Source organism: Electrona antarctica (assembly GCF_951216825.1).
Source record: "Electrona antarctica genome assembly, chromosome: 13".
Classification (NCBI taxonomy): Eukaryota; Metazoa; Chordata; class Actinopteri; order Myctophiformes; family Myctophidae; genus Electrona; species Electrona antarctica.
In genome coordinates, this window is record NC_136794.1 from 41125664 (window position 1) to 41138509 (window position 12846).

At 44.1% G+C, this 12846-nt stretch overlaps 1 protein-coding gene across 2 annotated transcripts; it reads left to right on the forward strand.

Moving 5' to 3' along the window:
* Positions 1-1620: 1620 nt before the first annotated feature.
* popdc2 (popeye domain cAMP effector 2) lies at positions 1621-11925 on the forward strand. 2 transcript variants are annotated; one of them, XR_013791365.1, is made up of 4 exons: positions 1621-2550; positions 5096-5204; positions 7848-8492; positions 10806-11925. XR_013791365.1 is itself a non-coding variant. In XM_079518181.1 (4 exons), the coding sequence occupies exons 1-4, from the start codon at positions 2066-2068 to the stop codon at positions 10892-10894; spliced, it is 1188 nt and encodes a 395-aa protein (XP_079374307.1). In that variant the 5' UTR covers positions 1621-2065; the 3' UTR covers positions 10895-11925. The 2 variants fall into 2 exon arrangements, 1 of the variants encoding a protein (XP_079374307.1); XM_079518181.1 differs by having other exon boundaries at positions 7848-8352.
* The last annotated feature ends 921 nt before the right edge of the window (positions 11926-12846 follow it).

Sequence of the window (12846 nt, forward strand, 5' to 3'; positions counted from 1 at the left end):
TTCACATATCTGCATTCTTTCCTCAATAGTGTGCCACTTTTTTTTTTTTGTAAGACAAGTAGCATGAGCTGTATTTAGCGACGGTACAGCTCTGATGGCCCCGAGCCAAGTTGCAAAATGTGCAGAAATGTCCCCCACTGGAATTGGGAGTGCAATCAGTGATCCCAGTCTGGTGTTATAATAATGCACACAAATGAAACAGGGATAATGTCACTGCACGCAATTATGTCTCACAAAAACATAATTGTGAGAGACTGTTTAGGTACCACGTGAGATGAACGTCCTCCGGAGTAACTTAACACCCGAGTGTACAACTATTTGTATACTTGCGAGTTACTCTATAGTGTAGAGACCACACCAGTTTAATTGACACCAACACCAAGGATTGTGTTGTGATTGCCGTCATTACGATGAGTCTCTGTGGCTCTGTTCCTTGTATGGATGTGACGCCATGTCAGGGGCCTCTGCTGTGTGACCTTTCCCATTTTTTACGAGTGCCAGGACATGTTTAGGTGTGACATGCTATGTGTGCACACACACACACACACACCGTGTTAGATTATGAGAACTATGTAATCAGTGAAGGGCCTTTATGCTACCAGGTTGGGGTTCTTTTTTTATATTTTATTATATTTTATATATTATATTTATATATTTATATATATTTTTTTACATCAGTGATTTATACATGATACTGTAGTGTAAGCATCTGCTGACCATACAGCAATAATTAGGTCAGGTATATACATAAGTGTATATGTTTTGGCAATGACAGTTGGTCAATCACAGTTGACTTTGCATGATGCATAGCAACACCTATATCGGAAAACATTGTATGAGAAATGACTTTGGAATCATGTCACAATGTCCTTCAGAGGGATGAACTGAAGATGTGGAAAACTTAATTTATTATAATCTTCTGGTTATTGACTAACTGCCACCTTTCTCGTCTTTAGTCTAGTATTTGAGGTTTTTATTGGCCATGACTTACACAATACGATACAGATTTGACAGAAAATGAGTGTGTATACATTTGAGTGAAGTGAACTAGTAAAAGTGTGTGTACACTACGGGGGGCATGCAATGGAGTGGGCCCCTGGCCTGGTCCCTGTGAGTGTCTGTATCAGAGAAGTGTGGTACAGTAGGCGGTTCGTTGCTGAAATCTGACCTGCTCAGTCACTATCTACAGTATTTCAGTGACTCTAAATATGCACTGGCGAAGCCAGCGCAATTGGCGCCACACCAGGCCTGTAAAGTTATGGGGCTCTATTTTGTTTCGGGATACTCTGGGCTGTAACTCGGGCAGAAATGTTGTGAACGGAGATCTTTGTGCCAATCGACCGGCATTACAGTCACTCAACCTTGATCCCTCGGGTCCCTCTGTCACTTGCCATCACCCCCCTCTCCTCTCTCTCTTTCTCTCTCCTGTCCGTCTGTTATGTTAAGTAGCTGGTCTGCTTTCTATCAGTGACTCCCCTGCTCCTTGGGTTTCAATTCCAAACATGGTTATCCTTCTAGGGCTCTATCCTCTCCTAGTGTCCCTTTGCTCCCTCTCTTCCTGTCCCCTCTCTCTCTCTCTCTCTCTCTCTCTCTCTCTCTCTCTCTCTGTGTCACCAGCTGTTAGCTCTCCAGAGCACACACTAATGAGTGAGAGAAATGGAAAGAAAAGTAGAAGGCAGACACAACATACTTTCAGAAGGGAAGATGAGAGAATAGATCTATTGTTTTTAGTCCAGTGGCTGAAAAAGCAGTGATAACTTCTCCATGAAGAGGCATTTGCTTCCAACTGTATGGCAGAGGAACAAAAACTCTTGATTTTGAAAAAGTTGAAGATCAATTAAAGCTGGAAAGAATCCGTTTTGAACTTTGCAGATGGAAACGCGCTTGAGCAGACGAGCTTCATCGGTATAGCACGGCAGACGAGCTTCATCGGTATAGCACGGCATTCGTTTCTTGCTGTCTTTTTTTCGTGTGCATACTTCACACGTCGATTTATTTTTTTAACTTTTTTACTTCTTGGATCCGTACACAAGTCGGCCGTTTCAAGAGGTCCCTCCCCGGCATCATGAGCGCGTACAACTCCTCCATCATCTACGGCCACCAGCTCTGCGATGGCTGGACCAACAACACGGAGGGCGCGCTCTACCACCTGGGCAACACCATGCTGGTCCTGGGCTACATGGGGGGCAGCACGGCCTACGGCTGCCTCTACATCTTCGGCTTCATGACGCCCTCCTTCCTGTGCCTGACCCTGTGGGGCTGGATGACCATGTGCGGCCTGGACGTCTTCACCTGGAACCTGCTGCTGCTCCTGGCGTGCGCCGTGCAGATCTGCCACCTGGTCTTCCGGCTGCACCGGGAGGGTCTGCACAGCGAGGAGCTCACCGTGCTGTACCAGGCCGTGTACCTGCCCCTGGGAGTGCCCGTGCAGGCGTTCAAGGAGATAGCCGGGGCATTCGACAACAGGGTGGTGGTGTTGAAGACGGGCGACACGTACGCCCTGGAGGGCAAGACGCCCATCGACCAGCTGTCCTTCCTGCTGAACGGGAGGTGGGTCTAGTGCTGTGGTGGAAACAAGTACACCAATTCTTTTACTTGAGTAAAAGTATCAATTCTGCAAATATAAATACTCTGTTATAAGTATAAACTTGGAACTGGAATTAAAAATGGACTTGAGTAAAAGTGCAAAAGTATTGGTGTAAAAATATACTTCAATTTCAAAAGTAAAAGTCATGCAGAATGTCCCATTTTCATTCGAAAATAGCTCACAAGGCGTCACATTGCGACGCATTGTGAGTATGTGAGCTCGGCTATTTTCAAATGGCTGAAATATATAGGTCTGAAGGGGGTAATGTATGTTTTGTAATAATAATCAAAATCTACAATGTAACTAGTAACTAAAGTTTTAAAATACTTGTAGTGGAGTAAAAGTGTAATATTTGCCTCTGAGATGTAGTGGAGTAAAAGTATAACAATTGGAAATACTCGCATTACTAAAAGTAATTCAAAATTGTACTTCAGTACAGTGCTTAACCCATTTTGGGCGGGAACCCCTTTTGGTGTTTCAAGCATTATGTTATACTTTAGCTATTTTTGAAAAATCATAAAAATTTGGCGCAAATCTTTTAATATATATTCTTTCAAAGTGATTTTTTTTAACTCGGGTCTAAATGGATTGAGTAAATGTTCATAGTTATTTTACAGCACTGTGGGTAATGCAGTGTGTCTGTGAATTACATATTGTTTCCACAGGATCCATCCTTGGTAAACAAGCTTCTACTGTTCCATATTTATATATGGTATTTTGGGCATTTTGTCCTTTATTATCAGATGGATACAGTGAGCAGAGACACAACAAGGCAGGGGAGGGGATGACATTCAGTAAAGTGCCTAGGGTTGGATTTGAACCCAGGTCACTTTAATACTCTGTGAGCCACGGATTTAATTTATTTTATATACAGATTTGGGAGTTCCAAGGACTTACCATATTTTAAATTGCAAAAGCTGCAACATTTCAACCTGGTCTTCATCGGACAAAATATCGTATTTATATATCATATTTTGCCCATTGAACTTGACCTGAACAGGTTGAAATGTTTTAGCCACTTTTGCCATTTAAAATAAAGTAAGTTCTTGGAACTAGTCTAAACTAGTGTGCGGATGTTTCTTCCTTTCCCTTGATTCTCGCCTTGAGGACTTGACGTCCAGCACCTGGCCTAAATACAGACACAAGATATTGTGCACACAATGCTCTCTGTTATCAGTAACTTTCCTCATACATTACACAGTACAAAACCCAAGACAAATACATTTATTATTGGTATTGAACATATCTTTCATCATAACAAGTATTGTCATCGATTAATATCTTGTACTGTATATTTGCAGTGCTGGCCCCATAGAGATGTTGTGAACGGTGTGTTACTATTTTTACTATTATTTTTCAATCAGTGACTCGCCATTTGTACTCCCCCCTGCGTGTTAAAGTGACATCAACACACCGAGGTCTCGAGGCAGGACTTGTACTAGCCTGGCTAATAAGCCAGACTAATATCACACAACACTGTCGCGGTATATCCGCCTGCAGGCAAAACATTTTTTGCCAACGGCTGATTCAGTCTGGTTTATTAACCAGGCTATACTTGTACACCAACACTGTAATGTGCCTCTTGTGTAGTGTCGATCACAGCGTCGACAGCCAATGACATTTATATCTCTACAATATTAGCAGCCATAGGGTACACCGTTATCAATGATAACATCAGTGTGTGTGTGTGTGTGTGTGTGTGTGTGTGTGTGTGTGTGTGTGTGTGTGTGTGTGTGTGTGTGTGTGTGTGTGTGTGTGTGTGTGTGTGTGTGTGTGTGTTCAGTAGTGCATTCATGATAATGTGCTGCAGAGCACTGTTTCCCAAACACAGGGTCGGGACCCATTTGTGGGTCGTGGACACGGTTTTACAGGTCTCATACTTTTTTTGTTTCCTACATTATTATTTAATAAAGAAAAATCAAAGACATTTCATAAATTAGAAAACAAATGATTAATTTTATTCATTTTTAAATAATCTTTATCCCACGATTTTGTAACCCATTTTTTCCACCCAATTATCAAATCTAATGTAATCCTGGGCGCTACACCTCCTCCACCGCCAATCTGGGGAGGGCAGCGGACTGACCTCATGCTTCCTTCTATGCATGATGAGTCCAAGCTGCTTATTTTCACCTGACAGGGGGGGGGGGGTTCCCCAGCCGGACGTAGCGCATGGAAGGAACACGTTCCTCCATCAGGCGCCCCGGCTGGCCAGGGGGAGGTAGTTTAGAGACCACCATTACTGCATGTTTTTTGTAGAAAACAAATGTTTAAGAAGTAGTAGTTTTCACTAAGTTTGGGAACCACTGCGGTAGAGGTCCTTACGGTGACCTCCAGCCCTCCCTTTGCTCATTATCACCTGCTAATCTCTCTCTCTCTCTCTCTCTCTCTCTTCCTCTCTCTCTCTCTCTCTCTCTCTCTCTCTCTCTCTCTCTCTCTCTCTCTCACACACACACACACACACACACTCACCTCCCTTTGTTTATAATTGTGTCTTTGTCTAATCAGGATCAGTGTGTCTCTTGAGGGACAGTTCTTACATTACATCCAACCACACCAGTTCCTGGACTCACCTGAGTGGGAATCGCTCAGACCCAACGAGGAAGGCAACTTCCAGGTAAGCAAACGTCCAACACTCAATATGGTCGGTTGCCAATGCCATAGCAACCTAGGACAACATTTTGGGTACTGATATATATACACAATAATTACGGTAATAAAATACACAAATAACTGAAATTAGCCTCATAAAAACTTTTTGCGTCCTGCACTTGATAGCTCAAAACAAGCTAGCCAGTAAGATCATTGGAGACAAACAATTGCAACTTCCGGACATACAGTAATATACAGCCGCTCCATAACCAAAAAGCCAGTTCAAATTTACAATGACTCTACCCACCCTCTTCGCCCTGAATTTGACCTCTTACCATCAGGCAGGAGGCTTAGAGTGCCATTTACAAAAACAAAGAGTTACAAGACTTTGTGCCAACTGCAGTGGACATTTTAGATAAGAAAATGTTGAAATAAATTTTCGACCTAATAAACACACGCACGCACGTGCACACACACACACACACACACACACACACACACACACACACACACACACACACACACATTATACATACAATGTTTTGAAATGGGTGGTCCACGGTTAAATTCACATCATTTTGGAGATCCTTGACATGAAAACTAAGAACCACTGATATAGAAACATAGGTGTTTCAGAAAACTTTGGAAGACATTTGTAGAATCAACCTCAGATATTAATGGTTTAATTCTAGAGCATCACCCTAGGCAAATCCAATGCTGATTATAGCAGAGAGGAGAGCCATTTTAAGAAGTCTTTTGACCATAACATGGCTGAGAAACGAGTTTGAAGCTACATTAGTGTGGTGGTAAAACCAATTTGATGTAGTGCCATTCAAGGACTCCGAACCAGAAACCCAGGTTGATTCTCGGGTTGCGGCCAATTGAGTCTTATCTCAGCCGCCATCAGGAGGATCAAGTGAACAGGGGAAAGCAATTGCCCTCAGGCCTATCCTGTAGCGTCGGTTACACAGTGACATCCTCAGTTGGAACCAAGTGGACCCGTAAGGGTCTGGCCCACACTCTCATGGTTACAATTGGCTAAATTAACACCGACTAGGGGCCAGCAGTTGCCTTGAGGTTAGAGTGGTTGGCTTGTGTGGGATTCGCTCTTAATCCTGACGCGCATTAGTCCGGCAACGTGGCTCTGCGTGCGGTTACGGACAGGGACAGGGTTAGTAATGGGGCGAGTTGGACCAACATGGCGTGCGGTTAGCGTGCAGCACTTCTGGTTTAAGGACTTCACTGTTTTGTACCATACAATTCTATGTACAAAACAAAGTACAGAAAAGTACAGTTTGCTTTAGTCTGGGCAATTATGTTTAATTTTATTTTATGGCAGTGTTAATTTTTTGTTTCAAGTTTCAAGTCTCTGCAAATTGAAATTTGTACCGTACTGAAAATAACGTAGTCCGACGGTGTTTGGAAAATGGTCGGCAGCAGTGATGCTAAGCATACTGTGAGTCTCACTCATTAGCTGTCGGCAGAGGAAGAGACTGAGCTTCCTAACCGTCTGCCCACTGTACCAAGACATAGTAAGTAGCCTTGCCGAGCCATGAGGCCCATAGGGCAGGAGCCTATCTCCTGTTTCTGTAGCGTGAGGCAGCTTGATGTACAAGTACACCCCCTGGACATGACGCTAGTATGTCGCAGGGACTTACCCCCAATCCAACCCTTGATGCTGAGTGCCAAGCAGGGAGGGTACCAAGACATCAGAGACATATACTTTCCACGGATTACAATCACCCAAGGAGAGTTTGAAAACACGACTAATGAGTCAAAAAATGACTGCTGTGACAGGAGAAGGATGTCAAAAGGAATACAAGCACCTTAAGGAATACAAACCATTGTGTGTACACTGTTTATCAAAAGTATAAAGCTAACGTCTCCTATATGGATGTATATTGTATAACTATCTCTGAAATGCACAATCTTTTTATAGTTTCACAAGATAGTATTACCCAAAGTGTTAATGTAACACAGCTCTGTTTACACCTTTTATTTAATACCTAATTATATCCAATATTTATTTGTAAATACATTGTTTTATTTTCATTGTCTTGTTCCACTTCTGCTTTGGCAATGTAAACGTACGTTTTCTCATGCCAATAAAGCTCCTTTGAATTGAATTGATTATATTAGGTTGAGGAATGCAAAAAGACTCTGAATCATACATTGTTTGTTGGGGTATTGATCTCCATAAAACAGAGGTATATGACCCGTAAAGGCCTATGCATACTCCAGTTTTAGATGATACGGTGACCACCGAAAACTACAACATGACGTCACACCGCAGTGGTAAGCGCTTCACCGCTCACCAAAACACATGTCTCTGGTTTTGTTACTAGTAATTACCGTTTCGGTGGTCACCTAATCACCTCATCACCTAAAACTAGAGTATAAATAGGCCTTCATGCTGCGTTTACACGGGCAGATACAAAGATACAGTCTGCTTCAATGGAAGCCAGCGACATGAAGATACAAAGATACATCAGACGTTTGTATAGCTCCTGCAAAAGATACACAGCTACAAAGCTACAAAAAAAAGTTGAGCTGGTTTCAACTTCAGCTACAAAGATGCTGTGTAGCTTTGTAGCTTTGCATCTGCCAGTCAGTGTGAAGTAACGCAGCATAACTCTATTGATCTGTGTATTTCCGTGACCCCCTATAGGTGACCCTGACGGCGGAGGAGGACTCCCGCTTCATCTCTTGGCGCCGCCGCCGCCTCTACCAGCTGCTGTCGAGGGAGCGCTACATCGCGCGCGTCTTCTCCGTCATGCTGGGCTACGACATCGCCGAGAAGCTTTACACGCTCAATGACAAGCTCTTCATCAAGAGCGGCGTGCGCCTGGACATCCGCCTGCCCAGCCTCTACCACGTGCTGGCGCCCTCCTCCTGCTCCTCGCCTCCGGGCAGCGAGGGGGACAGCGGCAACGCCAAGGACCCGGGGGGAGAGTCGTCGCAGAAGCGGCGGCAGGAGCCGGCGTCCGTCTCCACCTCCTCCTCCCTGGGGTCGAACCCGTCCCCGCCCCCGCCCCAGCCTCGCCAACCCAGTCCGCTAGGAGGACCGCTGGTGAGGCGGAGTCCCCCCATCATGGCCGAGCCCCACGCTCCGCACTACGACCAGCGCCAGGCCTCCTCCTCCTCCTGGGCCCCGGACGTGGAGCTGCCGTCCGGTGAGGACTCCACCAGCCTGGTCCTGGAGGACTTTGCGGACGTGGCGGGCTCCTTAATGGATTATGGGAGTGAATTGATTTGATTTAGAGGGGGCAGGGGGTGCTGAAGCTAACACACTGGGTCACCACTTAAGCTACATGTAAGTACACACCGCTACGTGGAGCATGGGAGATGGGTGGTCTGGTCTCTGGGCCGGCTGGGTGTGTGTGCATGTATGTATGGCTTGTCGGGTCCACGGCTGTTACTAACCTGGCTTCAGAGTGGGATGTTATTGTTATCTGTGTTGCGGAACGAGAATAGGGAGCCAAAGAACTACCATGAAATGCTTCCAAATTCCAGTAATTTAATACAATTATATTTACAATTATACAATTATTTTAATAATGATTCAAATATATTGTTTTGGCCTGGGCCGTGGCTCAGCGGTCCAGGCACCTTGGCTGGTAATCCAGTCTGGCAGTGTCAGCCTACTGTCTATCCTTCCATAAAAAATATAAAATATAGGCAAACGCCACAAAAAAAGATAAAAAAATATATATTGTTTTAATAATCAAAAATATATTATTATTTGTATTATTAAAACATTTAAATAATTGTTTTAATTTAACAGAAGAACAACGAAGAGGTAACGTTCTGTCTTCAAGGTCTCTTGCATTCACTCTGTCTTGCAACGAAAAGGCACACTGACATTGTGCTGGATTGAAGCGGTAAAATCCCTCTGCTTGTATTTGTACTCGCATGACCTTGAGAGCAAAGTGTTGTTAGCTAGCAGGTCTGACAAGGGTGGAATGAGGGGTTCCCCCATTGTGTGTGTGTGTGCGCGTGTGTGTGTGTGTGTGTGTGTGTGTGTGTGTCTGTCTGTGTGAGTGTGTGTGCGCGCACGCACGCACGCACGCACGCACGCACGCACGCACGCACGCACGCACGCACGCACGCGCCCACGCACGTGTGTGAGTGAGTGAGTGAGTGAAAGAGAGAGCAGCAGCGGTAGCTGGGCGCACCAACAACAGCAGCTGTGTGTTTGTGTCCGATGAGGAGGATTACGGCCTGGAAACTTCTGTGATATCCAGAAAGCCGGTGTCATGCTCTTAATCCAACTGGCCCAACCCCCCCCCCCCCCCCCCTTTCTCTCCACAGAGTCTCTCTGTCCATCTTTCCATCTGTCCCCCTATCATATAGCCTACTGTGGGCCCTCCCCTTGTCGTCCCAAACCTACCTCTCCACCAATCACGAGGGCAAGATCATATTTCAGAGGGAGGGAGGGTGAGATGGATGGAGGAATGTGTGCGTGTGCGTGTGTCTGTGTGGGTGGGGGTACTTGAATTTAGGTTGTGGCTTGCTGGGCCGTTTCTATCATGGAAGCACTTGCTGACCTTCACAGTGTTCAGACGTGGGTAGGTGGGGGTGGCTAGCTGCTAGCTGCTAGCTGCTAGGAAATGTCATCGGTTGATGGTGGGATGAGATGAGACAGAGACAGATACGATTGGATGAGATGAGACAGAGGCAGATACGATTGACTAGTTCTCATCCAGTCAGAGATCCATAACGGCACGTCAACACGTCCTCCTATCTGTCACAAACAAGTGCTTGACGTGCTTCCCTAATCGGTTAGAACAAGAAGACCAAAGAGATGAATGGTTACTATGAGTGCCATTAGTCTGCATGTGACTTCACACCTCCGGGGAAGTTACTCGTATGAGGCATGATGCTATACTGGGATCACGGGTCCCCTGACAAGATTATCGCTGGTGCTCGATTGGTGCAGGGGTAACGTTCCTGCCCACCGTCGCAGATACCAGGGGTTAAGCTCTGATGCATTGCCTCCGGCCTGGCCTGGCGTCCCAAGAACTCAATTGGCCGTAGGCTAATGGAAGGATGGAAGCAATGCACTTTTGCCTAAATCTTTCTTAGTACCATATTGAACTATACTGCACCATACCATACCATAGGCCGGGTACCATAATGAACCGGGTCATATTGTATACAAGTATAATAATATAATAATAACTTTATTTGTATAGCGCTTTTTAAAAACAAGTTTGCAAAGTGCTTCACATACAATACATAAACAGGCAATTCAAATCAACAATGGAAATGAATAAAATACAAAATACAAAAATAATGAAAGACAAGATAAAAAGAGAAAGCAGAAACTGGGTGTTCATTCAAACTCATTAAAAGCCTTTCTATAATAGTGGGTTTTTAAGAGTTTTTTAAAAGTGGACACTGAAGTGGTCTGTCTAAGTTCCAGTGGTAGTTGGTTCCACAGCAGTGGAGCCCTAGCAGCAAAGGCTCTGCCACCTTGCGTCACCAGCTTTGTCAGTGTGCCAAAGATTATTTGACATTTTCAAGCGAATCTTCAAATGAATGGTATGCTAGTTTCTTTGTACTTCACACGGAAGATTAATTGAGCTGTTCCATCCCCAAGAATGATTCTGTTGTTTCCACACAGGAGCCGACAACAATGGGAGCATACCACCACGATTCTGGGCCCAGAGGGGCCGGGCCCCGCTCGCCCCCACGGACACCCCGAAGCTGTGAGATTGCTATCTCCTGGAGAAACACATCGTCCAGAACTATACTTCTGTTGGGTGAATTCTAAATTTCCAGCAGGTTTTTTTTTAATCAACATTGAATGTTACACTAATGCATTGTACAGGGAAAACCTCGCTCATAGGAAGAGTGAGGAGGACGCAACATTGAACTCGAATAAGACATTTAGGAATTGGAGCATTGAGTACATTAGTACATACTCTACACATGTTACATTCTTATAGTACTGTCTCTATGTGGGCCACCTGTGTAGCACAACACAAACGATGCAATCCTGTTCGCCCTGTGCTGAAAGCCTTATTTATTCGTTGTCCTATGATGGTGTTGCGTGTCGAAAATAGCCGATGTGCAAGCTCACATTGTGTCACGACTCACGATGCAATGTGTTGTGAGCTTGCAGATCGGCTGTTTTTGGTGAGTGACACCGTCGTTCAACAGAATATAAATTCAGCATAACATAAGTCCCATGCCCCGATTGTCCTCTGTCACTATTCATTCTCCTTGCTCTCACTTACTTTACCTCACTGTCTTTTTTAATCTGAAACAGCACTGTAGTTTGAGAGTATATTGCCTGCTATTTTCCTTGGGTATTTGGACTGCAATTAACAGTTAGCCTAATTGAGGCCTGCCATGAACTACGTGGATATTGGTTACTGGTGATTACGGGAGTAAAGAGTGACAACATTGGAAGATATTGTAACGTGTCATTGCCTTTTTCTCCCTGACAACAAAAAGACCATCTTTTCTGGTTAGGTATAGGGATGGGTCCGATTCATCGATTATCGTTAATAGGACCCGAAATCGATTATGAAAATTAATAATCGATGTTTGGAGGATTTAGCAGGTGTTGGGAATTTACCTAATCAGGCCTAGGCTGGGGTTGCTATGGTGATCAATTGGCTCAACACTGGTCCAGGGACCACCAGTGGTCCTCATTTAAAAGATGGAGTTAGTAACCAAATGGACCCTTATTAACTCTCAAGAGTTAAAATTATTGTTAAGCATCTACATCAGGTGTTCCCAAACTTTTTTGACTTAGGTACCCCTTGGGGGGAAGATTTATTTTATTTGTAGGGTTCATTAAAAAAAAATTTACACATCGGCAACCGTAGACAGTAGGCACAGGGGAGGGTGAACACTGGCATAAGTGTGAGACAGAGAAGTTTTTTCGTTTAAAATTAAATATTCCAAAAAGGTTTAGTCCGTTAAATTAAGTCCACTCACATCCACGAATTACACCCTGCACATAATTGTACATTCATTCAAACTCCTAACTCATGACTGAGGGGTTTATTAATGACCATTACATCCTGATGTGAAAGAAAATATTTCTAAGGTTGTTAATTGTTATGTGTATCCTATGGATCAAAATCAGCTGGGAATATTGTATTTCGATGTCATAATTATATATGGCTGACTATCACGAAAATGAAAACATGGCACTTAATTCATGTGAAAAAAAGATTGCCAGGCCCCTGGCCTATACCCTACAACAGGGTTTAAGTGCAACAGGTTCAGGTATAAAATTAATGTCAGTGGGTTCAAGGTCGAGGAGGAAGAGGTTGATGAACGTTGGATGTCTTTCCTTTTGGTGCCATGCTGATCAATCATCACCTTTTGGTGCCATGCTGATCAATCATCCCGGTCATTGCTTTCCACATTCCTGACGGCCTTGTATTGTGACAGGCCTCTAGGCAGCATGGAAATGTACAGACAGTGGTGGAAAATGTACTCAAAAGTTTTTACTTAAGTAAAAGTATCAATACTGCAATATAGAACTACTCCGTTACAAGTAAAAGTCCGGGAATTTGAAATGTACTTGAGTAAAAGTACAAAAGTATTGGCATAAAAAATTACTTAAAGTACTCATTGTGCAGAATGTGCCATTTCAAGTTTTCAAATGTATAAAAAAAATCTTTTGAAAATAGCAGATCTACAAG